The sequence below is a fragment of the Passer domesticus genome, chromosome 8 (assembly GCF_036417665.1).
Source record: "Passer domesticus isolate bPasDom1 chromosome 8, bPasDom1.hap1, whole genome shotgun sequence".
Taxonomy (NCBI): Eukaryota; Metazoa; Chordata; class Aves; order Passeriformes; family Passeridae; genus Passer; species Passer domesticus.
The window spans coordinates 34,525,510-34,552,924 of record NC_087481.1 but is presented as its reverse complement, the minus strand read 5'-3'; the positions used below and the strand labels follow the sequence as shown (position 1 = coordinate 34,552,924).

Here is a 27,415-nt window from a genome sequence, read left to right as displayed (position 1 = left end):
AAAATGAACAGGCTAAAGTCACATACTAGGCCTATAGTAAGTTAAAATTATCCAGTAGTCATATTTTCAGCTTCATGTTGTGATGTATTTAATACACATATAAGCCATAGGCACTCCTTTCTTCACAGAATTAACACACAAATATGAAATAGCAATATATAGTAGATGAAGGAAAAGAAGAATAGTTCAATATGGTATATTCTGACATAGGATTTAAAGGTGAGGAGAGCAGAGAAGATAGAGGAGAGGGTTCATTTCTAATGAATAGGACAGCAAAGGTAAAAAGCTGTGGGTTCATGACCTGATGGGAGGAGCTAAAAGGTGTCAAAGCCAGAATCAAGGCTAAATGGAGCTTTGTGAGTTACTCCAAATCCCAGCTTTTTCTATTAGGAGTACAATAGAAGCATTGCTGTGAGACACAAGTATGAACAGTTACATCAGAGGTGAAGGAGTGTAAGAATTGAGATCTTTCTTTCCCAAATCCTTTCTCAAACTTTATGGTGTAATGGGCACACCTGCTCTGAGTCAGTGGTACACCATTTGTTGGCATCACCAACAAATAGGCTTGGCTGAAGCCAGCCCTGCTGTGCAAACCTTGAGAAATTATGCTAAGCTGTATCTCTTCACCTAAAGAATTTGGGTCTTACTGGGAGTTAACAGGACCAGCCTGAACTGAGACCAGACATATCTAAAACTTCTCTGGCTGCCACCAGAGAGGGGTTTGACTACAAGCCAATCACTTTCCACTACAGATATCTGCAGTCCCAGAGCCTGAGCTCTCCTGCATGGCAGTGGCTGCACAGTGGTGATCTCCCAAGGGTGTCTCCCAAGGCCACTCCTCAAGACCAAGAGATCCCTTGCCTGGCATCTGGAATCTATAGCAAGGTAAGTGACACTTTGTGTTAAATCTAAAGCATCCTCTACACAAGCTAGCTTAATTATTAGAAGTGTGGTAAGTAGTAGAGTGTTTGACCACCTTGCTGTCATTGTTTAGTAACTGTTTAATCATCATTGTTAAATCACTCTTCAATAAAACTTTTTGCTTAACCCTACAATAATGTCTTCTCTTAATAACTTGAAAACTCTTTGACACTGCTGAATGCCTGAGTTGCTTTGCTCTCTACTTCCTGGAGGGGAAAAAATAAGTAGGTATTTAATCATATTGAGTTCCACCCAGAAACTTTGTGGGGCTGCAACGTCATTTACAATAATGACACAATCAGCTCAGACTGGTATTACAAATTGTCACAGCTGACACATAGGGATGAATGGCTCATCCAGAATGTATTCAGATGGGGCTCCAGTCAACAAACTGGGAAACAGATAAATTGCGTTCAGCAGTACCTAAAAATAGTAGCAGATATTTATCTATTTCCCCATACTGGGAGCTTAAACTCTGTAAGTGAAATGTGTGCTCAGTCTGTTTCTGTGAGTTGCTTTTCCTGTTGGCTAACTCTGTTACTTAGAATTAAATGTTGATTGGAATTCAATTTTACACAAGACACAATGCAAAGCAAAAAAATCTAAACAAATGGTAGAAAATATGATCTGTAAAGGTGTGAACTCATGACTTCTATGAGTGTATGTGGTGAAGTGTCAGCCCACCAAAGTCAGCCAGGCTATGCCCACCAAGCAGGAAAACACAGAGCTGTCCAATTGTCATGCTTCAAGAGTTTAATGAGAAGTTCCTGTTAATACAAAATGGAAACAAAAGCACTTCTGTCTGTTACTCCTTGATGAAAATGTTTATTTCAAGGCTATGTTCTGCTGCATGTGAAAGGTAATGGTTTACATACAAATGCATGCTCAGCAATCCAACTCACTCTTAATTTGAATGCTTTCAGTAACAGTGGAAGATGCTCAGATTGACAGCCTCACAGATCGAAGCTCACAGCAAGATGGTTTGGGGGGGAAATGCAAGATACATGCAAGAAAATAATCTCACAAAAGTTTTTTATGCTACAGACCTACCCAGGTCTAAGGCAGATAGTTTGATAACAGTATGTACAGTCCATCACAAGTTCTGGCCCAGTTATGAAATGGCTGTAGTGTTGCATTCCTCAGCATACAGCAAGTTGAGCCCTAGGCTGTATTACCTTTATTCCAGACTAGCGGCAGAGCAGACATTAAACATTGCAGCCTCCTATTGCAACAAAAATGCACTGAGGAAACAAAGCTGGAGTGCAGAGGTCATTTCAGCTAAGCCTGCCTCCAAGCAATGGATGTTAAGCAGTAAAATTTTCTGTTACCATTTGATGGTAACAGCATTATCCTCAGTCTGTGTAACACAGATTGAGGATAATGCTGTTACCATCAAATGCTTGTTATCTTCAAGTCTAATATGCTGGCACATACAAAGAACCTGTGGAGGAACAAGCAGGGCAGGCAAATCCAAATACATTCATCTTGCAGGGATCTGGTTTAACTGAAGGCCCAGTTGTGAAGAAGGAAAACAGGTGCATAGAGGAGTTGCAAGCTGAAGGAGTTAGAAACTATGTGTGCCAAAAAAAAAGAGTAAGTATAAAACCTACAGAATGCTCAGGAGCAGTAAGGAAAGCAAGGAGGGAAGATAAATGTCTTTTGTGGTTAAGGCAGAGTGGAAGGATTTGGGCAAATGTCTTTCTAAAATCTCCATCAACCAATAGGACTGTAACAAAAGTGAACTACAACCCAGCACGGCTGTGAGAGAACACCCTTTCTCATAAGAGAGTGAGTTACAAATGATGTATATCGGTTCCTTAGGGCCCAAAATGAATGTAGGCTGTATGCATGTGCACTTTCAGAGATCTGAACCTGATCAAGTTCATGCAGGAAACCTCTGGGATAACCTGGACCATTTGGGTTCCAGGCTAGAACTCCCAAAATTGTACCTCATGCTGACTGGTACTCAAGGATCCTAGGCTTTCGGAAAGACTGCATTGTAATACTTGTAGATTTTATTTTCTTTAGTATTTTCTGCTGGCTTTTACTGTATAAACACTCAAGATTTTTCTTTTTAAATTTTCAACAATGGAACATTTTACTGATAGAAATGAAATGCTGTAAAATGAATATGGAAAAATGAAGACAGTACCTATGAAATCAGGAGTATGGATGTTTTGTTGTACTAGTTTCCACCACTCAGTTCTGGTCTGGGTGTTATAATGGCACAAATCCATTTGGAAAACTACAAGGCTGGAGCTTGTAAGCTTGGAAGGATCACTAGGAAAATGCATTGCTTTCAGGAAATGCTGCTGTGATTTTTGTGGGTTCTCTGTTTCAATTGGTACTGGGTCAGTATGAGCACAATGTCAGAAAGCAGTGTGACTGTGCTTGAGATGACAGGCAAACTCCCACTGTCCCAACACCAAGGATTCTAGGCCTTGTTTCTGCTTCATTTCTGACTGTGGCATCACTGTATGAATTTGGTTTGAAATGCCAATACAGAGTGACAGGTTTTTTATATAAGTAAAAGTAAACCTCTGTTCAATTGCACAGCCCATGGTGCTTTGGGGTTCTGTCCTGGTTAAATACCAGCTTAAATAGTAAAACCCAAGGGGTTGGGAAATAAAAAGATATTAAAACTCCCGGAATTTAAGTAGATGCTGAGAAGTATATGTGCTGCCTGTGGATGCTGAGAAGTATATGTGCTGCCTGTAGCAGTTTTTGCAGGAAAATGGTTTTACTCCAGCCAGAGGTAGCAAAAAGCATGGGCTCAGAGGTTATCATTCCTGTGGAAAAATTTCCAGAAATAAAGTATGTTAAGCAAATGTCTCAGTCCCTGACTGTCTGAAAATGGCAGGTAGTAGGTTTCCATACAATGATTTCTTTGTTAGAAGAATATTCCATATGCTGCCACAGCTAGTCCAGTTTTCTGTTTATGAATGGAGCATCAAAGGTGTGAGACTTCCAGTCACTGAGCCTGGATAAATAGAGGAATTCATAGAAGTAAGCCAAATCTAGACCTTGGTTAAACCCATGGAGGATTGCAATTGACTTCAAAGTGAGCACAACCTGGTCTGGAATGAATACCAGGCTGCTTGCAGCAGTAGAAGCTTCCTCATACACCCCCTCCAGCCTAGGCATTGATACTCAAAGGGCTTTTCTACGTGAAAAAATAGCAGTACTAAAGTTGTAGAAATATGAGGTTGGTTTTTTTCCAAATCCTGCTGGAAGAAGAAATAATGCTTTGTAGAAGTTGCTGTGTTCTCATCTGATGGGAGTGGCAGCTCCTCTGAATGGCTCCTAACCTGTTTCAGTCGAAGTTCCTCTGGTTAGCAGAACTCTTGTGTTAGAGCTCATGTGGCCCCTTGTGGCTGACACAGGTGAGAGGAGCTGAACTCCCAAGAGAAGCAATACCAGGAGACTCGCAGGACAAAGATCCCTGACCTTCTTTTCACTGGAGCTACTTTGGGCACATCTTCATTTCTCCACATGCCTGCACAGTGAACATCAGGCTGCACTCTGCATCAGAACCTGTGCTGATGTTTCGCTTTACCTATTAATGAGAAATGCCTTTATCCGTGAAGCTTAAGATGTCTCAAGATAATTTATAATTTGTGCTAAACCACAATAAGCTAATGTGTTGGTTTTTACTGAGGTGCAGTTTATCTTCTTCACAGTGGCTAGTGGAGGGCTATGTTTTGGATTTGTGCTGAAGATAGTGGTGGTAATACAGAGATGTTTTTGTTATTGCTGAGCAGGGCTTGCACAGAGCTGAGGCCTTTCTGCTTTTCACCCCACCACCGAGGAGACCGGGGGTGTGGAAAAAGTTGGGCAGGGACACTGCTGGCCCCAACTGACCCCAAGGGATTTCCCACACCATATGACATTGTACTCAGTCTATGAAAGCAGGGGGGATATTTGGAATAATGGCATTTATCTTTCCAAGTAACTGTTATGTGTGGTGGAGTCTTGTTTTCCTGAGGATGACTGAATATCTGCCTGCCCATGGGAAATGGAGAATTAATTGCTTTTTCTTTGTCTGTGTGCAAGGCTTTTGCTTTTCCTATTAGACTATCTTTATCTCACCACACAAGTTTTCTGGCTTTTACCTCTCTCATTCTCTCCTTGATCTCACTGGCCAGGGAAGAAGAGAAGCTTTGTGGGACTTGGTTGCTGGCTGGGGTTAAACCACCACAGCTGTTCTTATATTCAAATATAGCTGTTCACCTGCTTTAGACTATTTTAAATGTAGCTGTTTCCCATGAGTGCAGCCTTGGCCTCTACAGTACCAATTAAAATTTTGATGAGGAAGAGGGAAAAATGGCAATTTCTTTTCTTTAGTTCAATCACAGCTGTTGTATTTCAATGATTGCCCATTGTGGTATGTGAAAGATGCACCGAGGAGAAGCAGCTCAGGTCTTCCACAAAGAGCTATTGGTGTTTGAACAGGATGTTTTAAGAAGTGTGAACACATCTATCCAGATTAGTTTCATTGTAAATAAAATTGCCTGTTATAAAGCATACATTTTAGAGAAGCAAGTGTTGGAAAGGAGGTTCTGGACCCTGTTCACAAAATTCCCAGCTGCAAAGTCAAGTTCATTCCCCACCCAAGTTGTATAATGCTGTGATTCAGTTAGGTAATGCTGTGTTTGCTATTTTGATTAGTGTCTTGGCAAAAGAAATATAATTGGAAAATGCTAGCCCTTTTTATTTTTCGTTTTTATTATCTTGGTTTGTCTCTCTAAATGCTTCCATGTGAGGAACTTCACTCATCTTTAAAGAATGCATGTAGGGAAAAAATACTTTATTGAAGCCTTTATCTATTACTGCTTGTGCTAGAAAAAGTTGACATGAACAATCTCCTTCCTCTTGATTTTTGGTGCAATTTTACTTAAGGAAAAGTATGTTTTATACAAAATGTATAACCTGTACCACCCTGCTTGAAAAGCATGTTTTCTGAAGTTTCCCGGTGAGAGCAGTCAGGGGTGGTTTTGGGTTTTAATCCGATGTTGCGCTGAACGCTTACAACCTCCACTTGACTCGCAGCTTCCAGGATTCGCCTTCGCCGCGTCCAGGTCAGCCGGTCCCTCGGGCGACGCTGCGCTCTCGGGGAATGCCCGGCTGCGCACGTCACGGGCGGAGCTCCCTTTCTTACCCTGCTTTTTGTTTTTTACACAATGGGCCTCTCGCTGGAGCCGCCTGTGGCCAAACCTGTCGTGCGGTTTCCGCCCGCGGCCGGTGCGGGCCGGAGCCGGGCCGTGCCCCGGGGCTCCCCGCGCCCGGCAGGTTCCGCACCGGCCGGCCCCGGCCCTCCCTCGCACCGCGGCGGGGCGGGCCGAGTGAGCCGGGCCGCGGCGGCTCCTCCTCCTGCCGCTCCCCGGCACCGCCCTGCAGCGCCGGCCAGCACCTGGGACGGGCGGCGGTGGCAGCGGCTCCACAGGACCCTCGGTAGGCACGGGACCGGGGGCGAGGGGCCGGGGCCAGCCGGTGCGGCGGGGCCGGGCGGGGCTGAGGGCCGGGCCCGTGTCCCGCGGGCTGCCGGGGGCTGCCGGAGCCCGGGGTGACAGCAGCGGCTCCAGGGCTGGCAGGGGGAGCTCGGGGCTTGCGGCGGCTCCGCCGCTGGGAGGAAGCGACGCCTGTTCCTGGGGAAATGTGGTTTCAGAGGAGAGGGCATGTTTTGCTGTTGTACTTGCAGCTCGGTCCTTTGCCTGTGTCCGTAGTTTATCTTGAGTTTATAATTGTAATGTGTACAGTTGTCGGGAGAAAACAGCTTAAGATGGTAGGCTGGCCATTACGCAGTGCTTTTTTTCCTTCCCCCGAAGGCCCCTTCTCTAAACTGCTCGTAATATACTTTACCTTTTCTTATACCATATGTACTTCGAATGTCTTCAAGACACCTAAGTGTTTTCAAGTCACTTTAGTAGTCTTAAAAGGGAAACTCTTTAAACTCTTGCTATGCTGTAGCTATATGTGTGACAGGACACAGCACGAATATCTCCGTATTCAGAAAAGCTGTTCCTTCTTGTCCCCATCCTGCTTCTCTAAGGGAGTACTTCTGTAAGGGATATATTTTTCTTTTTAAATATATTTATAGTAGTTCCGGGAAGCTTCTTCCTGTTAAGGAGGAACTGTCGAGAAATAACGTTCTGGAGGGAGGGGCAGAAGCACGGAAGGAATCTGAGCCCAGAACGGGGACAGATGGCACTGGGGCAGGAGGTGTGGAGGGAGAACAGACCGGCGAGAGAGAGAAGTGCTGGTGCAGAGTGTTTTGGTGAAGGAGCTGATTGTGAGGGTTATGCACCTGAAAGCCCAGCTGCTGTCGGAGGTGGCAGATTCACTCCCTAATTCCTCCCCCAGCATACAGTTATTTTCTGTGGAGTGAGTCAGTGCTTTACTGGAACACCCAGGGTAACATCAGAAACAATACAAAACCAGTGCAAGTGTAAAGTGTGAGTGTATGAATGCTTTCCCCATAGCTTGGCTATTTATATAATTTCCTATATTTTGAGCTGCTGTAAGAGTCATGTGGGCCACTCTCCTCCCACTGATGCAGCAGATAACTTGAACTGAGTATTGCTTATGTGTTTGCCTGTAACTCTGTCCCCAGCACGTTTCTGCTGAGGGCCTAATGATTTTATATCATTTGTGTTATTTTTGTTCCTTTCTCTTGCCAGACCTTAGTATAAGATCAGGGGCCAAAATGTCTGTCTGTACTTAAAATTTCTGGAGTAGCCATCACATTCATTCATATAGTTTGTCACTTCTTTAGCTTATTATTTGTAGTTTCCAGAAGTTTTGAATTGTTAGACTGAGAACTCTGTGAAATGTCAAAAGTCACTAAAAACATAACAAAACCAGCAGTGGGATGGAGCTCTTTCATGAGGGTGTTTGTGTAGCCAGAAGTTTAAAGATGTAGTGTTAGATAACAACTTAAAATACAAAACCTGATCTGCTATAAAAAAATCAAGCCAAGAAGTTTGTCTGATTTGAAGATTACAGGAGATGCTGTTTGCTAGACCTCTAGCAAGTTTTGGAAGATGGAGCTTCCATAGGGTCTGTTCAATTAATCTACATTAATCAGAGCCAAAACAGAGCCAGCCGAATTCTAGTTCTGTGATAGCAATGGAGGTATATATTAAAAAAAAAACCTAGTTGAAACAGCAGATTATATAATTGTGACTGCAGAAATACTAGGGCTTTTGAACAAACTGAAAATTACATTTATTTTTAGCCAAGCCTCTGTATAATAATTTGTCGAAACTTCTCTGTCAGCTTCAGATTGTGGTTGGAGGCTTCCATTACATTAAACATTCAGCTGAGTAATGGTACCAATGTTATTTCTTTTGTTAATTTCAGACATTTATCTTTACTACCTTGAACCATGTTTCTTTTTGTATATATTTTTTAAGTGTTTTGTGTAAACTGTTGAAGATATGGACAGGGCCTTGTTAGCTGTATGCAGTGTGTTTTGTTTTGAGATTCTTTTGAAGGTAGCAAAATACTTTTTATAGAAAAGGAAAGTAAAAGGCTGCATGCTTTACCCCCCAGTGAGCAGCACTTTCACCTATTTGAAACTTGTGTTGTCCCTTTACTTTTGCCAGTTTATTTGAAAGCAGGTGTGGTTGATAAAAATGCTGAATTTCCTTCTCAGTTCCCCAAGCTGGGAAGAATGTAAAGTAGATAAGCAAACCTAAGAACAGCAGTAGATATTTACTGTGTATTGCTTCTATTGTTACTGTGTTTGTTCCAGATTTTATCAGCACTCACTAGACAATCTTGATAAGAAGTTAGATCCTGAATGGGGTAAACCTGGAATCGGTTATGGGACAGAGCTGGGACTCAGTGGTGCCCTTCTAAGAGACAATTCTGTCCCACTCTTGTGTGATTCTTGCTTGGCAGCTAGTTTTTTGTTTGTATGTGTGCAGTTGTATCCATACTGTTCGGCTGCCACAGATGCTGAATGTGGACCAGTGCCAGTCCTTAGGTTATGGCAGCGGAATAAATCAAACACAGCCCCACCCAGCTCCACTACCTGGCTGTTCCCTGTGCACTGCATGTCAGGTCTGGTCAGTAGCAGTGCTCTTGTCTGAGATCTCCAATCAAAGGGAAACAAGTGCTTCCCAAGTGTTGCCTCCTTTTTTCCCTTATGTGCTGTCTGTTTGAGAGAGAATACACTATTGGCAAGGGAAGATTAAAAGTCTTATTTTGCTTGGTTTTGTTGTTTTGGGGTTTTTTTTCTTTTTTTTTTCTTTTTTTTTCTTTTACTGCGAAGTGTGGGTGGTGAGGGTTTTTTTTTTTTTTGAGGGTGTTGGGAAAGTCTTTACCAGTAGGAGAAGTGGGCTTCCAATTCAGGCTTTTAGATCTTAACTTCTTGTGAGCTTTAAGAACTGTCAAATACATCAGTTCCATATTAAAGATCCAGATGAGTTTTAATGTTTCTGAAGGTCTCTTGTTTGTGCTAAACTTTGCTATATGTATGTGAAGTGATACTTGCTACAATTAATTCCCGCACCCCAAAGACCTCTGGCTTGGCTGGAAAAACATATCTGATTTTGGACTTTGGCCTAGTAAGTTGCTCTGAATTAAATGCTTAAGTTGCCTGAAGCAGACAAAGTGAATATTTATTTTATTATTGCTACAGATAACAACTTTAAGCCTGGGAATTTGCAGTTATTCAGTAAACAGTATACTTATCTATAGTCAAAATAACTGGTTGTTTGCTATGCTTGGCAGTGTTTTAAAAATACTTGGTTTTCTGTTAGTTAGGAGAATAAATGCATTTTACAAATGTTAGGATTTTGCGAGAAAAACACTACTCAGTAGTAAGCTTTGGGAACTAAAGCTTGCTGATCTCAAGTGCAGTCTAGATTTGAAGGCTATAGTCTTGCTTTCTTTTCACATTCCTTATTGATGGTTGCTTTGAAATGCCTGTCTCTCTATTTTACTATTTTAAGTTGGTTTTTGAATAATTCTGTTCCTGGAAAGAATTAATCAGCTGAGAATGAATACTTCCTTATAGCCTGGGGATGAGTGCAGGTTTGCTCACTGAGGGGCAGTAACCATCCCAGTGCTGCTGCACAGCTGAATGTGTAAGCCCTCCCTGTCCTGACAGTGTGCAAGTCATCATGAAGATGATGAGAGAAGAGAAGGCTGATGTCTTTGTACCTCTTGTTCTCGGGGGGAGTCCCGAGGCTGTCAGCAGAGAGGCTCTGTGCAGGTAGGGCATGTCCGTGCAGCTCCTGCCAGCGTGCCCGACTGTGCAGCTGTCACTGGAACAGCCCGCTGCCAGCCCGGTGCCAGCCGGGTCCCCTCTGCGCCCCAAACAGCCGCAGGGCTGATGGAAGCCTTGTGCCGTCCTTCGGTTCCTGTTGCCTCTGCCTTTGCCGTGGGGCCACGCCCTGGCTCTTCGGGCTCGGGCACAGCGACTAATTAAAAACTGCTGCTGAGAAATGAGCCATCAGATATGTTTTAATAATTATTTTAGGGTGCTGAATACTACACTATTGCTGTAGTTCATGGGGTAATTGGTATTTACATATTCTGACTTGCCTTAATGGTGTAAAAATTTATTCTTTCTTGGTGGAACTTAAAATAGAGGAATATAAATCCCTGAGGCATTAGTCAGTTGAGAACATAGACTATTTTTAGTATTATATTTTTTTTTCAGAAAATTATTTTCTTTGACAAGTTATGAGTTTGAAATAAACAACCTCATTCCATTACTTCTTCAAGCATCTGTTAACCTTAATTTGTTTTTTTTTCCTTTCTTGTTCTGTTGTTTGGGAGGTGTCTATGTGTATTGTCATAAATGTTTTTACTGTGTATTTTATATATTTGAAAGGGTATTGAAGAAGTGTGCTACAAAAGGAAGCACTTGGATCAGGGCATAGTAGGGATCCAAAATGAAACTGATCTCTTGGAATTAACTTATGTTTTTGTTGTATATAGATCTTGAAAGTCCATGCAGCTCAACTGCGTTCTTTGGATTTTAATATATGTAGGGCTTCTGTCACTGGAAAGGCTACAGCAATGTTCTTAGTAATATTTTTACAGCTCACCTGTAGCTTATGGGTGTGTCTTCCCATTCAGTTTTTCTTTGTTGGACATGGCATCTCTTCAGTTCTATTTTATTTTGACTAAAGCTTGCAAGTGCTGCTTTTCTCACCCACTTGCTCCAGCAGGTCAAGAAGTGCTACATTATTTACTGTAATAAAAAGATTATTGTATTGAGTTAGAAATATCATTAAAACTGGCAGAACTCCTGAGTTACTAGCAAGCAATTCAAATTGATAGTTTTTAGAAAAAACTAATATTTGAGTTTGTTTTTGTTCCACCATGAATTGGTGGTGAGTTGGTTTGTGTTTTTTGTTAAGGAAGCTTTTTTTTGTAGGAATTAGATGATGTGTTAATACTCCTTAAATATATATTGTTGGATGAGGTCCAGTAAAAGTTTGTAAAGGTGAATAATAAGTGATAAGATCTGTGTAAAAGAGGTTTCCTGAGGTTTGGCTGGCATGAACTCAGCCTTGTTGGAAGATAAACCCATTCTACTAAATTAGTTTTTTTCATAGTGAAGGGAAGGCTAGACAGGAGTCACATACATGGAAGACTTAATGATAAAACAAAATTGCAGGACTATTTATCCATCAGGATGAAAAATATTACAACTGATACAGGAGAGAGCAACTTGTATGCTGCAGTGCATGAGTCAAGGATAAATCTTGCTCAGGCTGGTAAATAGCAGTTAGCTGGTTCAGTGCTGACTGTGGTTTGTCCTTGTCTTGGAAAAGCACAGTGCTGGCTGCCTGAGCTCATATCTGATGAAAAACGACAGCATATTGTAAGGTGATAAATTCTGTTCTGCAGGTTTCACAATCAGGGATCAGTCTCAGAGCAGGTACTGAAATTTATGGCTTCAGGCTGCTTTGTCTGCTATATCCTGGTAATTAACCTTGTGGAGGAGTCAAGGCCAAGGGTTTAAGTTTACTCGGTGATCCCTGTGAAATGGGCATAATTAAACAAATATTTTTGAACTAATAAATGCTATGGTTTTTCATCCTTTTTGTCCTCAAATTATTGTATGGCATAGCTGGAGCCTGAACAGCAGCCACTAAATAAATTCCAGGAATGGGTGTGAATGCAGTGGCTGAGCTGATTGCTATTGCACCTTGAAGTTTTCTTCTTTATTTCTGCCATTATTATGGCAATGGAATTTGTATTTTTGTTATAAATTTCTCAAGTTGTAGTCCTTCTGTGCTGTGTCTTACAGAAGTGTATTTTCAAGATTCCCGTTGAAAGTCTGTCACAGATTTAATCTTTTATGAACAGGTCTGTTCCCTTTTAGCTTTGCCAAGCAGCAGGAAAATGCTCAAGGGCCTGAATGGTTTATATAGCTTGCAGTGTGAAGCATGATAGCAATGTTCACTGTGGGAGTAAAACCTCAGGTCTTTATTTAAAGTTCTGAGGTGTACCTTGGGGATTGAATACTGGGAATGGGGAGAGGACCTTGACAGTAGCTGTTCTTTATTTTCTTCAAGGCGCTCCCTCTTTCCGTGTGTGGTTTGGTTGTTTGGATTTTTCCCTTGTCTTGTGCACTACATTTTTTTTGACTGAGCAAACAGAGACCTTGCTGTTCCTGTGTCCTCCCACGCAATGTTTGTACAGCAGGGTGGGTTTCCATATCTTCTGTTCCCTTGCCTGTGTCACCCCTTTATCAGCAGGCAAGTGCTGCTCATCATGAACTATATTGTGGATGTAGCAGGAGAAAGTGTGGGAGATGAGATTAGAAGATGAAATGGAGGCTGGGTTGAGGGAATGGTTGGGAAAGGTAACTTTCTGTGTTAATATTTCTGAATTTAGAGTACTGGCCAACAGAGGCTCAAATGAACTGTGGAAAAGGTGGTGATCAGGGAAGTTTCTGAACATGAGAAGTCAGTGTGTTTACAGCTCTAGTTTGCCTGGAATCAAACCAGTCTGGGAAAATTTCCCCTTGGAAAAGCCCTGGATAAATACAGTGTTCAAAAGAAGCAAGTGGAACATTTTTATATAGAAACTAGCTTTTTTTTTTTTTTTGCAGGCAGCTGAGGTTGGCTGTTTTTAATCAACCTCAGCTTTCATAGCCAAAAGAGTCTTTTAATCTTGCGTTTTTTTCCAATTTGAAATGAGCATTCTATATGGGATTAAAAGCAATCAGACTTGCTAAGAAAAACAAAACCTATCCCATTGCTTCTCACCCTGTACCACAGAAAAAAATTTTTTTCGCCTCAAATTTGTACCTAAAGCTTTATTGAAAAAGGCATCTTAGAATCTTTTTGAGTACCATCTTTATTGTATTTACATGTAAAGCTAAAAAATAACTAAAAATAGAATTATGGTTGTACCTGAAGAAATAACACTAATTTCAGTGTTGTAATAATTTGTATATTAAAATGTACACATTGACATTATGCATGCTAAGAATCTAGGTTGTGAGGGTTCTTTTTGTTGGTTTTTGAGTGACATAGTAATAATTGCTTTTTTTTTTATTTTTCCGTGCTTTATTACACAAAGCCCATTTCTGAATTAGAGAGGCTCTGAAGTGTGCCAGGCTGCCTTCTGTTGAGTTTTTATTGTGTTATTTTTATTCTGCTGGCCTCCCTGCCCTTCCATGTTCAGGTACCTGCCCGGAGGTGGCAGTGTGGGCTTGGGGCTCTGCAGCTCCAGCCTCTGGCAGTTGTGTGGCCAGGAGGGAGAGGAAGCTGCCTGCTCGTTTTTCCAGCAGCAGAGGGACAATAGTGTTTTGCATTTTCTCAGCCTTGTGAGTTTGGGGTCAGTCTTTGCATAGCTAACAGCAGGCATTGTTTTTCTACTGCTGAGAAGCTGCATTTACTTATTTATTCATTCTGTTAGACGCTACAAACTGGAGCAGAACTAAAGTAGGGTTATTATAACTTTTGGTGTGCTCTGTTCATTGCAGTTTCTGTTAGTTCATTTCTCGCTCTTTAAATTTAAATGAGTATTGCAGCCTGAAGTCCAAACAGTTAAGTAAATTGCAGATTTCCTAGTTTTATTTCCTTGTTAAAAAAGAAAACCACACAAAGGTGTTTCTCCATTTCAGTGTTGCTGTGCAATAGAGCCATGCAAACCAGAAAGGGAAGTTAATGTGATCATGCAAAATGAGAACAATTTCACAAGAACAGCACCCCTGCCAACTCAAACCAAATCTAAAACAAAATTCCACAGCTGAAACCCAAAACACAGCAAAACATGCCACATGCAAAAGGTAGTGCTTTGTGGGAAAGAGGGGGGGAAAATGGGATAATTTACACAGCAATTCTAAAAATAGAATGTGGCTTGTCATTAAAAATAACCTTCAAAAAGTTAACACTCATTGTAGATATTTTTCTTCGTAGTTACTTTTACCATTCTTCCTGGTAGCTGTTCTGTTTCAAATAAGGCCCTTGTATTCTGGAAGCCAGTTTTCATTTTGTCCTTCATTTAGCTGTTCTTCCTTTTTGACCTCCACTTCTATTTTGGACAGCTAATGACTTTGTGCACTTCTGTGCTGACAGAGGCACTATCCATTTTGAGAGACTCAGTTTGTTCTAGTGATCGTATCCTATCAGTGAAACCTTCATATTTTATGGCAGTGCTGTAAGCATGAAAGTGTATCCCTTCTGCTTCTTACTCTGACCTTGCAATTCTGCAGATGTTTGCATGTAGGTGCCTTCTAAAAACTTCTTTGTCAGATGATTTTCTACTCTTCATTGATAAGACAGTTCTGTATAGGCTGGAAACTTCTGGAGGTTTTAATAGCACAGTAAAGGAAGCAAGTTCAAGTAATACATCCTTAACAGCATAAGAGACCAAGCAGTAAGTAGCAACTGCAACAAATAAGAAAAATAGCATGAGGAGTGACTCTGCAACTGCTTAGCTATCTGTTTATTAGTCAGGAAATGGGAAGAGGTTTTTAAGGGAAAAGCCAGGACAAAGTGTGCAGGTTATGTCTAAATTTTGGTAACTGGCTACTGCATACATGTTTCCTTTTAGTGTTATGTGGTGTAATGAGTGAAGCATTACAGAAAATAATTGTATCACACATCCTTTGCAGATCTCTGCAATGAGTTACCCGGGCTATCCCCCAGCGGGTGGATACCCACCAGCTGCCCCAGGTAAGTTGTTCAGATGAAGTAAACATTAAATGCAGTGGTGGTCCTGTCTGGAGAGGAAACATGAAGATGGATGAAGAACAAGACTGTGGAGGGTTTCCTTGACTCCCCACAGCTTTCTGTACTTGCTTGTTAAATCCTGTTTTATTTGGGCTGGGGATTCTGATTTGTCTAATATGTGTGTTCTGCCATGTGCTCATATAGTAATGTCCAGTTTCATTCATCTCAAAGCACAGAGCATTAGGAGATGGTCTTAACTTGACCAAATCCAATAAATGACAAGGATCAATGTCTGGTTGATACTGAGTCTTCAAGGTGGGTAGTGAGACAAATAAATATGGGGAGAAATTATTCATAGAGCTTAAAACCATATCCCCCAATGAAATAGGAAATTATCCTTAATTCACTATTCTTAGGGAGATGGTTGTGTACTGTTAAAAAGGGTAGCAATTAATAATAGCATAAAGCTGATTAAATACTCAACCATTTCTTGGTTATCAAGCTGAACTTTACAGTTGTTAGTGTTATTGTAAGGTAGAAAGAGAGGACTGCAGTCATGCAGGTATGATGAAATGTGGCGTTAGGCAGGCTGGCTCAGGATGGGGGAGCACTGTACAGGGAGAAGCCCAACTGGCCAGGAGGGTAAAGCCTATTTCTCAGCAGAGTATTCTGTCTTAAGACTATACTGCTATGTGCAGACAGGTTTTATGACTTTGGTACCTGTAAATGTACTGTTGTGCTCTGTGGACACCTCTCAAATTAGCAAAGTAAGTGGAATTAATAATATCTTCCTACTGGAATACCCAGACAACTTTGTACTTTAGGTTCTCTCAGATCAAAACATGGTGTTAACAGTCTTATGTGTTAACCTTTAAATAGGTTTAGAGTTGTTTTAAGTGAGAACTTACAGATTCAGTGATAACTAACATGATTAGAAATACCCAGTGAGACTTCTCTTTTTATAATAATTGCACTGCTGCCCTGCACCTCTTCAGTTGATTTTCCTAGTAGTTTTGAAAATACATTGCATTAGAAATTTAAGGAGTAAGAACTTTAAAAAGGCATTGTTTTTTGTTTCAGCACATCTCTGTTTGATTTCAGGTAGCAGTCCTTGGGGTGGTGCTGCCTATCCACCTTCAAATCCACCTCCAATTGGTCTGGAAAATGTGACTGGCTATGCCAACCAGTTCAATCCCAGCCACATGGCTGGAATGGTGAGTTTGCTTTCATTTAATGTGTTCTGCTGTGATGTCCTTAAGGGCAAGGTTGTGCTTCTGGAATTATCACTGAGAGTAATTGTCACTGAGAGATTCATCACTTGAATTCTGTGCCTTTATGTGTAATTTGTTTAGGTGTTGAGCATTCAATATTGCTTATTGAGGAAAATGGTTACTGCAAGCTATTTCTTATTTTAGGAAAACAGAGCAGTAGTTAAATGTTGTTAGCAGTCAAACTTCAAAAGTTGGGGGTATAAAACTAATATGACTTGGCATTTGCTGTGTAGAGGAATAGGGAACTATTAACACAGAGTATCCACTGTTAATATATTGACATGGGCAAACACAGTCTGGATTTTGCCTATTACCTGGATTTTGACTAGTCAGAGTAAGGGAAAAAAGCTGTATAATTAGAGGTATCAATGATTTGTCCTTGAAAAGAATATGGGATCAACAGTCTCTTACAAACACTGATGTTTAACAGATGGAAGTAAAAACCTTTTATATTCACTGAAGAAAATGTAGACATTTCCAACGTGATTTTTTTCATAGAGCAGAAGTGAGTGACACTTCTGACAACTTTAGTCTTCAGAAATCTGTTATGCTGCATAACGAATACAGTTTATAGGAAGATATTTGCATTATGGATGTTCTTCTGAGGCAGTGATTAAATGAAGTGATTTGGCAGCCAACAGGCAAATTGAACAACAAGCTGTCTAGGATGCACGAGGCAATATCCACAGCAACTAGTTTCTGACAGTGCTGCAGTCATCCAATGTCACTTTCTCTCTAGAAGAGGGGTTTCAGTGATAAGATTTTGATGTGGAGTGGAATATCTTCATTTCAGTTTCTACGGAAGTCTTTCCAAATGTAGTCCAGGAACTCCTGCTAGTTGTCAACTACTAACACATGGTAAAACAGCCCAAGGTTGCTTAAAGTCCTTGCATCCAAGTGCACTCTTGTTTATCACACAAAAGAGCTATGGGCAAAGAAAGGATTATTTGGTGTGAAATTTTAGGCAGATTTTTCCATCCTGCTTGCTATCTTCTGCAGATGAAGAGTTATCTGTATTGGTGGGGAGGGAGCTTGTATTGTGTTAAGCATATTACTGAAACTCAGCTGTTTGTGCTCCTTCCTGTCTCTTGTTTTATTGCTGTCATTGCAGGCATCCAACCTGGCAGGGACCTTTGGAGGGACAAATTTACCACAAAGCATGTATCCTTCCACACCTGGGGGTTATCCACCAGTTCCTCCAGGTGGTTTTGGGCAGCCCCCGCCAGGACAGCAGCCCTCGTACGGAGGGTACCCTCCACCTGGAGGAAATCCCCCATCCGGGATGCCACCCTACCCAGGGTACGCGGGCGGCCCTGTGCCAGGCCAGCCCACACCGCCGCCTGCTCAGCAGCCTATGGGCTATCCAGGACTTCCAGCAACTCACCCAGGGCAGCAGCCCATGCCAAGTTATCCAGCAGGTCCAGCTGTGAACCCGTCTGTGCCCTCTTACTCAGGAGCTACAGGGCCTGCAGTCACTCCTGGAACAGTAAGAGCATTCACTGCTTTTCTTTTGAGGTGTGACTGTATATGTGTTCCTCTGCATTTTCTTTCTGTGTATTAGTGTAAACTGATCACAAAATCAAAAAGAAAGTTATGAGAAGAAGTTTGAGTAAAAAGAGAGATGGAACTTTTCAAATGCAAGCAGTACAGGCTCATATGCCTTAAAACAAATTGTGTTTTACCATGGTATCCAAGAAAAAAGGTTTGATATGAATTCAAATTAATTAATCTTGCCTTTCCTAACTTTAGCAAGTATTGCCAGTTGTATATACAGTATTATCAAACCTTAATTAATTGAAGAGCAGATTTAATGTCAGCAAGCCTTGATCTTGCATTTTCTTGTAATTTGTATCTAGAAAATTAGCAAATTGCTTGAGGCAGAGTTGGTTTGAGTTTTCTCTATTACTTTTCTCACAAAAAGAAAACTGGTAAGTGATCATTTCTTAAGTAGTAAACCACAGTATTTCACTAGTTGACACTAATACGCTGTTAACGCTACTATTGTGTAACACTCTTGATCTCATTTTAGCACAGAAATCGAGGTACAATCACTGATGCACCGGGCTTTGACCCTCTGAAGGATGCCGAAGTCTTAAGGAAGGCCATGAAAGGATTCGGTAAGCAGTCTGAGGTTTACATTTCATTTAAAAGTAGAATTGCATCTCCATTCAGCACTGATAATTTTCTGTTGCTATGTGTGTACTGAGTGGGACTGAGTGTGTACTGAATCCTTGGTTATTACAAGTATTACTGGAAGTTCATGTGGGCATAAACAATATCATGAGTTTGGTTCAGTTTTTCTTTGTATTCTTACTGTCTAAGCTCAAAGTTCTGTGGCTGTACACAAGAGTAGATGCTGTAGATGAATTCAAGACATTCATGTCCTTCTGCTGGTTTTAGAACAGGATGAAATAGAGACAGAAAGCTGAATCCTCTCGTGAGGTGATGCTCACTCATTCTGTGGTGTCTGTGTGCACATACAGGAACCGATGAGCAGGCGATCATCGATTGTCTTGGAAGTCGTTCAAACAAGCAACGGCAGCAGATAATCCTGTCCTTCAAAACAGCTTATGGAAAGGTAAGTACATTGTGGGAACAGAAGGAAGAAGAAATTATAGCCTTTATCCCTTCAGTGGCAATCAGAAGACTTAGTGGTGGGAAAAAAAGATTGGAAGGTGCATTAGGGGAAGATGGTTCTTAAGTCATAGCCAGTTCAGAGTTCTACTTTTTACCCACACTTGACTTCTTCATGCAGTGTTGCAGATGAAACTTGTGAAGCAGTTTCTATGCTAAATGGTTACTTTGACTCTTGGATCTGTGCAGTCTATTTAATTGGGCCTTAGTAGCCTCAATGTAGACATACCATTATGCTGTGTTTAGTGTTAAATGGAATAGCTTTACTTTGAGCATACGTTACTGGTGCTTATGCATAAAGAATTCTTAGTAAAATGTGTATTTTTGGTGCTTGCTTTTGTCAAGTTTTGTCTTTATGCATTTTTTCCTTGTTTTTCCTTTTCATTAGGATTTGATCAAGGATCTCAAGTCTGAGCTCTCAGGTAACTTTGAGAGGACAATCTTGGCAATGATGAAGACACCTGTCATGTTTGATGCTTATGAAATCAAGGAAGCTATAAAGGTTTGTGTAGGAGATACAGATATATAACCTAGAGGAATTAGTTGAGCTGATAAAATACTTGATTGCCATTTAAGGATTTGGATTTATTTGGGATTACTTGCTTTGACTTCCTGTACAAGGTTATATCCTGAATTTTTTCCTATATAATTTTGTTACATTTCTTTTGTACTAGGCTGTAGAAATCAAGAATCTGAAGTGTTTCTCCTTTGTTTTAGGGTGTTGGCACAGATGAAAATTGTCTCATTGAAATCTTAGCTTCCCGCAGTAATGAGCATATTCAGGAACTCAACAGGGTCTATAAAGCAGGTTTGTTCTGTTGCATCAAAATTTTCTTACTCAATCACTGACTGATAGTAAGAATTTAGGAAATGAGCAGGGTTGTATGAGGATTCATGACTATCTCTTTTCCAGAATATAAGAAAACTCTAGAGGAAGCAATAAAAAGTGACACGTCTGGACACTTTCAGAGGCTTTTAATTTCACTTGCTCAGGTACTTGCCTGCTGGGACTCTGGAATTTTTTTGTTGTGTGTTTGTGGGTGGTGTGGATTTTGTTGTTTTTTTTTTCATTTCAAAAAAAGGCAGCCCATCAAAGCCCACCAGTAATACTTCTGGATCTTCTAATTCTTTCAGGGAAACAGAGATGAAAGCACAAATGTTGACATGTCTGTTGTCCAAAGAGATGTGCAGGTCAGTAGAAATGCTTCATCATTTCTAAGTATAGTCAATTCAATACACTGAAATTTGGCTGTGTGGATTCTGCTTACTGTTAGTTTTGGACACCTTGTGATGATTTCTGATGCAGTACTTATCTTTGAGTGCATGGAAGAGATATAAAAAGCTGTGACAGAGCATTAGAGACGTGTAGGTGCAGTACAGAGATGAAGCTCTTGGCACTACAGTTTATAGGATATTTTACCTCTCATTCTGTCAGGTCTTTGGCTTCTCCAACTGTTGGATTGTGCTGCTTTCTAAGGAAATTGTCCAAAGAGATTTGAGGTGATATGTGCATGGATTAAATTTTAAACTATTCAACACCTGCATTAGCCTTTGCGTGTTGTTTAAGGAAGTCTGGGGTTTTGCAGTAAATAATGCACTTGGACTTTATAATGCTTGCTCCATTTCTTTTTCTCTATGTTCCATTTCAGTACATAGCAAAGGGAAAAACCCAGATTGTTGTAGTCATACTAGTGTCATTTAAATATCAATGTCATTAGCTTTTTCCATAGTGTGCCTTAGCCAACACAAGACTGTACCAGAGCACATCTAGAATTGTAGAAGAAAAGCTAGATGTAAGGACTGTTAGGAAGAACAATTTTCAGGTACTCCTTGAACAATGTCCCCTCCTTTAGTAATCCAGAGCTCTTGTGTTGGAGCACTCTGCATCAGCAAGCTGGAAAGACTGTGAGCATAACATATTATAGGAAGGTTAGAACTAGTTGCTGTTTATTGCTTGCTCCTGTTTTGCAGTAGTATGTAGGCTAAGAAATAAGTATAAAAGGAGGAGAGGCTGCAAGGAAGCAAATTTGTAACTCAGCTTTTCAGCCTGACTGCTTTTCTGAGTAATGAAGTGTGAATTCCCTTCCGTGCTCAGGAGTTGTATGCAGCTGGAGAGAACCGTCTAGGAACTGATGAATCCAAATTCAATGCCATTCTGTGTGCAAGAAGCAGGGCCCACCTTAGAGCAGGTAATGATGTCCTGTGTAAACTGTAACTTGATTCTGTTGTGTGTAATGATAAAAATGTAAAATGAGCCCAACAAGATACCAGTGAAAAGCGGGGTGAACTTTGCTGAGGAAAAGCAAGAGTCACCTTTCTTAGATATCAGAGCAGGTAGAGGTCATACTTGTCCAAATGATCCTCTGATTAAAGAATTGAAAAACTAGAATTGTTTCAGTCTTGCATACTTGTGTGTGCAAGACACTTAAAATGCTTCCCCTTTCACTTGCTAATGTAAGGTGCTACATCAGTCTGTCGTGGTGGAAATGTTTTGGTAACTACATAGAACGTTCACTTTGTGCTATTGGGATGCAAGGTACTTATATAAAGGAAAGGGGTGTGTATGAGGACCAGAATATTTTCTTCTTAACCTTATTGATACGTGAAGCTTTCCTAAAAAATTGCTGTGCTTTCTTGGTCTAGCCATTTAATGAAAAGGACACATCTAGGCAAGCTAGAAGGAGCATGATAACATGTAAATGGTTGATAGCACAGTATTAATCCTTGAGATGTTCAAACTAGAGTGAGTACACTGTGTGTATCCAGCTGAGAAGTGCCACTGAAATGAAGCCACTGAGCACATTCCAGTGCCACCTCTTGCTGTAGAACTGGAATCTTTCTTTTCCATTTAGTCTTCAGCGAGTACCAGAGGATGTGTAACCGGGACATCGAAAGCAGCATATGCCGCGAGATGTCTGGGGACCTGGAGATGGGCATGCTGGCAGTAGGTATGTGCCACCTTAGCAAGTTCATTCCTGCCATTCTGCTACAGCTGGCTTCAGCTAAGCATGTTCTTATTTGTGGTAATTCCAGTTTTCTGCTTTTTGTGTTGAGCTTTCTGTGAAGCCGTTCGTGATTAGTAAAGTGGAGCACTTAATTCACCTCCAAATGACAGATGAAGCTTTTTTTATTTCAGGCAGCTGCAGAATTTTAATTTTACATGTTAAAATGGGGAGAGAATTATTAATTATAATTGACACTATTTTAAGAAGTGAACTTTACCAACTCCTGGGTCAGTGAGAAGGGAAAATTTGAGACCATTTTGGAAATCCAACATTAGTTAAAATGCAGGCATTAACCCTCTAATTACTTACTTCTACCTCTATTTAGTAGAAAGAGAACTTAAATTTCATTGCAAAGGGGTTTTTTCCCCACATTTCCTGTGGCTACAATTTTATTAAATCTTTGTTTTTATTTGCTCTCAGTACTTCTGAGGAGTGAAAACTCTTACCTCTGTGTTGTCTCTTCAGAAGCAGTAATTTGTTTCCATGAAGTTGGGACAAGTTGCTGTGCAGTAGTTTTATTTAAAATGCTTTATTATAGATATAACTGTGAGCCACTTTCCTGTCTTTTGTCTTTACATCTCAATTTCTTTTTCTGTTTATTACTGTAAATATACTGTGGTATCTAGAGCTCCTGCTTTAAAAATGTTGTTCTTTGGTTTTGAATATGGTAGTAATGTAACCAAACCCAAAAACTCTTACCAAAATAGGAAAAATAGACTTTGCATCACTTGGAAATGAGATAGGAGAGGATATTTGGTTCAACCACAACAAATTTTTTTCACTGAAGTTTGTAACAAAATCTTGGCAAAATGAAAATCAATTTTAAAAGCCTCATTTTTTCACTCCTGCCTTGTGCATGTAACAAGTAACTATGTAACTACTGTTCTTATTCTGCTTGGCCACACTGTCATTGTAATGATCTTGTAATGACACACGCTGGATCTAGCTCATTGTGTCTGATTGTTTTGCAGACCTTTTCCAGGATTCAAACTTTGTCACTTCAGAAACTATTGTTAGAAACAAAGGTCAGGGAAAAGATATTTCTCTGTTTGTAGAACAACATTGCCTTGGTAAAGAAACCGCTCAGCATTTAGAAGGCGTTTGACTTCATGGAGCTTCATAGTGAGTTGACAGATCTCCATGTAGGTCCAGACTCAAAACTGAGACTGTAGCTGGCAGACAAGTCAGTAGCCTTTTGAGCAATGTTCACTGAATAACTCCCTTTATTAAATAGATTTTGTGGGTTTTTTGTTTATATGTATATACACATTATCTATATCAGTAAATTAATGTCATTTGTTCTGTGGACCTTACTTCCAGGAAAAAAAGGGGTTTCTAATTGAAAATATTTAATTTTGCTTTCTTTAAAGCTTTCTGGATTGTACAACTGGTAACTTACAACAATATCTTTAAACATCTTAGAATGCAGGTGTGTTGTGTTAGCTACATAGAGTGATACAGAAACATGCATTTCATTTTGTCATTCATTTTTGAATAGTATTGTACATATCATTGACAGTTTTGTGGTGAACTACTATCTCTCATCTACATTTTCCTACTGAGAAAAGTACTTCTTCCTATACAGAATGTGTGTTGCTATGAAAAACATGTTTGGGTTTACACCTTGAGTTCTGTATTGATTCTGTGTGTTTAATTTTGATACCTTACTGTGCTAATAAATGTCAAGTGTGGTCTGTTTCCTCTGTAGTTTGCCACAGTTTGCATGATTGTTTACTTGTAACAATGTTGCATCAATATATAGATTTTAATTCTGATCAGTGATGGAGGATTCTTTCATTATCCTGATTAACATGACAGTAATTTGACTTGGATTTTGCTCTTTCAGATTTCTGATGAACTATGCTAATTAAATATAGCATCTAGTCATTACTAAATGAGCATGTTAAAAATTTTTCAGGAGTCCTGATGAACTTTGTGGCTAAAATAAGACTTTAATATAAGGGTTGTGATGACTTACCCTTAAGGAGAAGGAACCACCTAAGAGTCTCTGCTGTCGTAGGTGGTGTCCTAATTTGTACTAGGGCAGGACTTGAATTTGTCACACCTTGCGGATGCATGGCCTAAAAATTTAGAATTAAGAAGCCAGGAGCACCACTACTTATGTATTACTTCAAGTCTTCTGCCTGCTCCTCATCACCTCTTTTCCCTTCATAGACAAAAATCTGGTCATTAGAATTCAAAGATTCATTATGGCTGCTTCACACTAGGTGGTTTCTAGTGACAGAAATGTTTGCTCTGAGCCATGCAGTGTAGGTTTTTTAACTGTATTGCAGTTACTGTTTGGATTAAAAATAATTTCACTGACTAATGGAAGGAGTGGAAGCTGCATTGTATCAAGTGTATATTTATGTAAAATTCAAGCATGTGACTATGTTGGATAAACTCACAAAATCACTGACTTCTGACTGAGGAGGAATGCTTTATTTCTGTAATACTGTTCCTCTCTTCCTTTTTGCAGTTAAGTGTCTCAAGAACACGCCAGCTTTTTTTGCAGAGAGATTACATAAAGCAATGAAGGTAGGTGTCTGTGACAAGTTACATAAACTTATAGTGTGGAGTTTTTTTAAATGCTTGTACAGCTCTTGGGAAGGAGCTGTGCAGCTGAGGGATTACATTTTTCAGTGGGCAGATGACTAACAGTCATGATGCAGTCATTATTGTGAAAGGCTGGAAAAATCTAACTAATTTGATCCAGCTTAACAGAGCAATGAATATAACCATGCATTAAACAATAATCTTCACTTGGTGAAACACAAATATGCTTAAAACTCATTGGAATTGATAGTTTTTAAGTAGGTAATTCTAGCAGAAATAAATAAGTAGACCATTTAACGCACCAAATTTTCCTGACCCTCCTGTATCTCTGTCAATACCTCTCTTTTTTTTGAGGTGTTCTTGTGCAGTGAAATTAGTGTCCTGCCACTAAATTGAATTTATTTTAGCATGATAGGCTAAATTCTGTTCAAGCTTGTTAAGTCAGTGGGGTTATGCTAGTAAACAGGCATTTTATTTTTTTGCTGGTGCTCTACCATACACTTTCCAGTACATTATGCTGCTGCTTTGCTTGTTTCAGGGAGCAGGAACAAAGGACAGGACGCTGATCCGGATCATGGTATCGCGCAGCGAGGTTGACATGCTGGACATACGTGCGGAGTACAAGCGGATGTATGGCAGATCCCTCTACTCAGATATCACTGTAAGCCCTGGAGACCCTGCCTGCCCTGCCATGACACCCCTTACGCTGGCAGCACACTGCTCTTGTGCTGAGCAGCTGTTACCTGCACTGAGTGTGGCTGGCTGAGTTGGATTGCTGCATTTGCCAGGAGCATGCAGGCTGAGGGCCAGAGGATGGGAGATTGCTTGGGTTTGCATGGGGGCTTGATGAACTAGAGATGGGGAGGAAGCTCACAGGCAGGGAAGGAAAGGGAAATGGGTCCAGAGGTGTTTCTGAGGTCCCTCTGTCCCAATCTCCTTATATGACCTTGTGGGAACCACTCAGTCCTCCAGCTGAGTAACAGTGGTGCTCTACTTCATTTGTGTTGGAAGAATATAAAGCTTCTAAAAATCTTCTGAGGGATTGCCCCCTCTTTCTCTTGAAAGTACAAGACTTTGCAAGTAGACTGAACTTCAGATTTACTAGCAGTTGATCCACCCTCCTACTGCTATTAAGAGCTGTACCAACAGCCCAGAGGATGCCTGGCCAATGATAGGGTAATAAGAGCTGGGGAGAGTACGTGGTGCCACTTTCATTTACCTTGGAATGAGGGTGCCAAACCTGTTAAGCCCCTGTTTATTCCTTCTGCTGTGGACACCGAGGGGCTGTAACTTGGTGGTGTTTGGAAAGAATCCTGTAGAGATTCTAGAGAATAGCATGTTCCAAATGTTTCTTCTACAGTAGTTGCATGCCCTGTAACCAATCACCAATGTATGAGTAAAAAGTAGTGAGACATTGGTGAAAAAACTCTGTATTGCTTCTTCCCCCTGTTCCTCTTTTGATCTGGCATTTTAATTTATCATTCAGAAGCAGAACAGGCCATATCTATTTAATGGACTGAATTTGGTCAAAACTTGGCTTCAGTAATATGGGGTGTCCACAGTTAGGTATATGTAAGCTCTGCTGCTTATTTCTGTAAAAGTAGAGCCAAAAATATCCCTGGAAAGAAAGTTCTTAGTTTTTCAGCTGTAGCTTAATCACTTCAGGTTGTTCTTCAGCTTTTCTTTTTCTGGGTTCCTTTTCAGGGTGATACTTCAGGAGACTACCGGAAAATCCTACTCAAGTTGTGTGGTGGAAATGACTAAATGGAGCAATGAGCTTTTCTTTAAAAAAGCTGCTCTTTTCATGTACTTGCTGCAAAGCATCTTTTTTCTCCATAAGTAAATATGTAATGACCAGTTTCTTCTAAAGCAATTGCATTTAAAATATAATACTGCATATATCTTCAGTTCAAAAGTAGTAGGTAATAAATGCCAAGGCCCCCCAAAATACCAAGCATATGTGCCATCTGCTCAGGATTCTGTGTAGTACCCTCAGCAATCCATGAATGGTCATTATTTCTTTTCTGCTTATATCATGTTGAAATAATGTTTGTTTAATGAAACAAAATCACAGTTGTATGATTTTAAGGTGTTCATTTGTATAAACATTGAGTGCCATTTTAATGCAAGTTTTAGATCTGTTGTATGTAGAGTTGGCTTTGGGCTAGCCCACTTCCTGATACGTGGAGGTAGCAGCCTCAAGGTTTTGTGTCTAGTTAAGACTGCTTTAAAGAAGTTCTGTCAAGTTCTGTTTTTTTACCTTGATTCTTTTCAAGGTAGATATGTTCCACATTTCATTCTTGCTAAGGCAGACTGTCAGAAGGCAGGAGTAATGTTGACAGTAGTAAAGATTCTGTCATTAATGTTTAAAGGTTTCGGATTGTGCCTTAAAAATATATATATATATATGTAAGAAGAGATTATGAAATTAAACCTAAGTCTTTGCAGACTGTGCCTTTTGGTGTTCATATTGATGTATGTGAGTGATAACTCAGTTTATGTAACTTAGCTTTTCCACAGAAGTTCTCTTCCACAAGATTATTCAGAAATTGTTGTTTTGATTAGAGTTTGGAAGTTGTGTACTGTTGATGAGCAATTGTCTGTACATGAGACATGTAATCTGTAGTTATTCCTCAGTATTTTCATTTTGCATGTTGTAATTTCTCTTACTCTTGGAACTCTGGGTTTTTATTCCCTGCTGGCATGGAAGACGTCTCTTCAGCCTGTTGTTCTCAAAATAAAAGCATGTAAAGGTAAAAAGTACAAAGCGGAGGAAAGGTTTTCAAACTAGGTCAGTGAAAGTAGGTTGCGTGTTAATCAGGAACATGCAAACTCCCCTTACTGAAGTACATACATGTAAGTGTTCTCCCTCTGTTGT

General features: G+C 40.3%; 1 protein-coding gene across 2 annotated transcripts; it reads left to right on the top strand.

The window, feature by feature from the left end:
- The first annotated feature begins 801 nt into the window (after positions 1-801).
- ANXA11 (annexin A11) lies at positions 802-26,984 on the top strand. 2 transcript variants are annotated; one of them, XR_010367227.1, is made up of 16 exons: positions 802-885; positions 15,014-15,074; positions 16,173-16,285; positions 17,454-17,828; positions 18,372-18,459; positions 18,826-18,920; positions 19,365-19,478; positions 19,694-19,784; positions 19,890-19,969; positions 20,111-20,167; positions 21,072-21,165; positions 21,829-21,924; positions 23,352-23,410; positions 24,461-24,519; positions 25,076-25,198; positions 26,242-26,984. XR_010367227.1 is itself a non-coding variant. In XM_064430316.1 (15 exons), the coding sequence occupies exons 2-15, from the start codon at positions 15,023-15,025 to the stop codon at positions 26,299-26,301; spliced, it is 1,497 nt and encodes a 498-aa protein (XP_064286386.1). In that variant the 5' UTR covers positions 6,287-6,372; positions 15,014-15,022; the 3' UTR covers positions 26,302-26,984. The 2 variants fall into 2 exon arrangements, 1 of the variants encoding a protein (XP_064286386.1); XM_064430316.1 differs by lacking the exons at positions 802-885; positions 23,352-23,410 and adding an exon at positions 6,287-6,372.
- Positions 26,985-27,415: the final 431 nt, after the last annotated feature.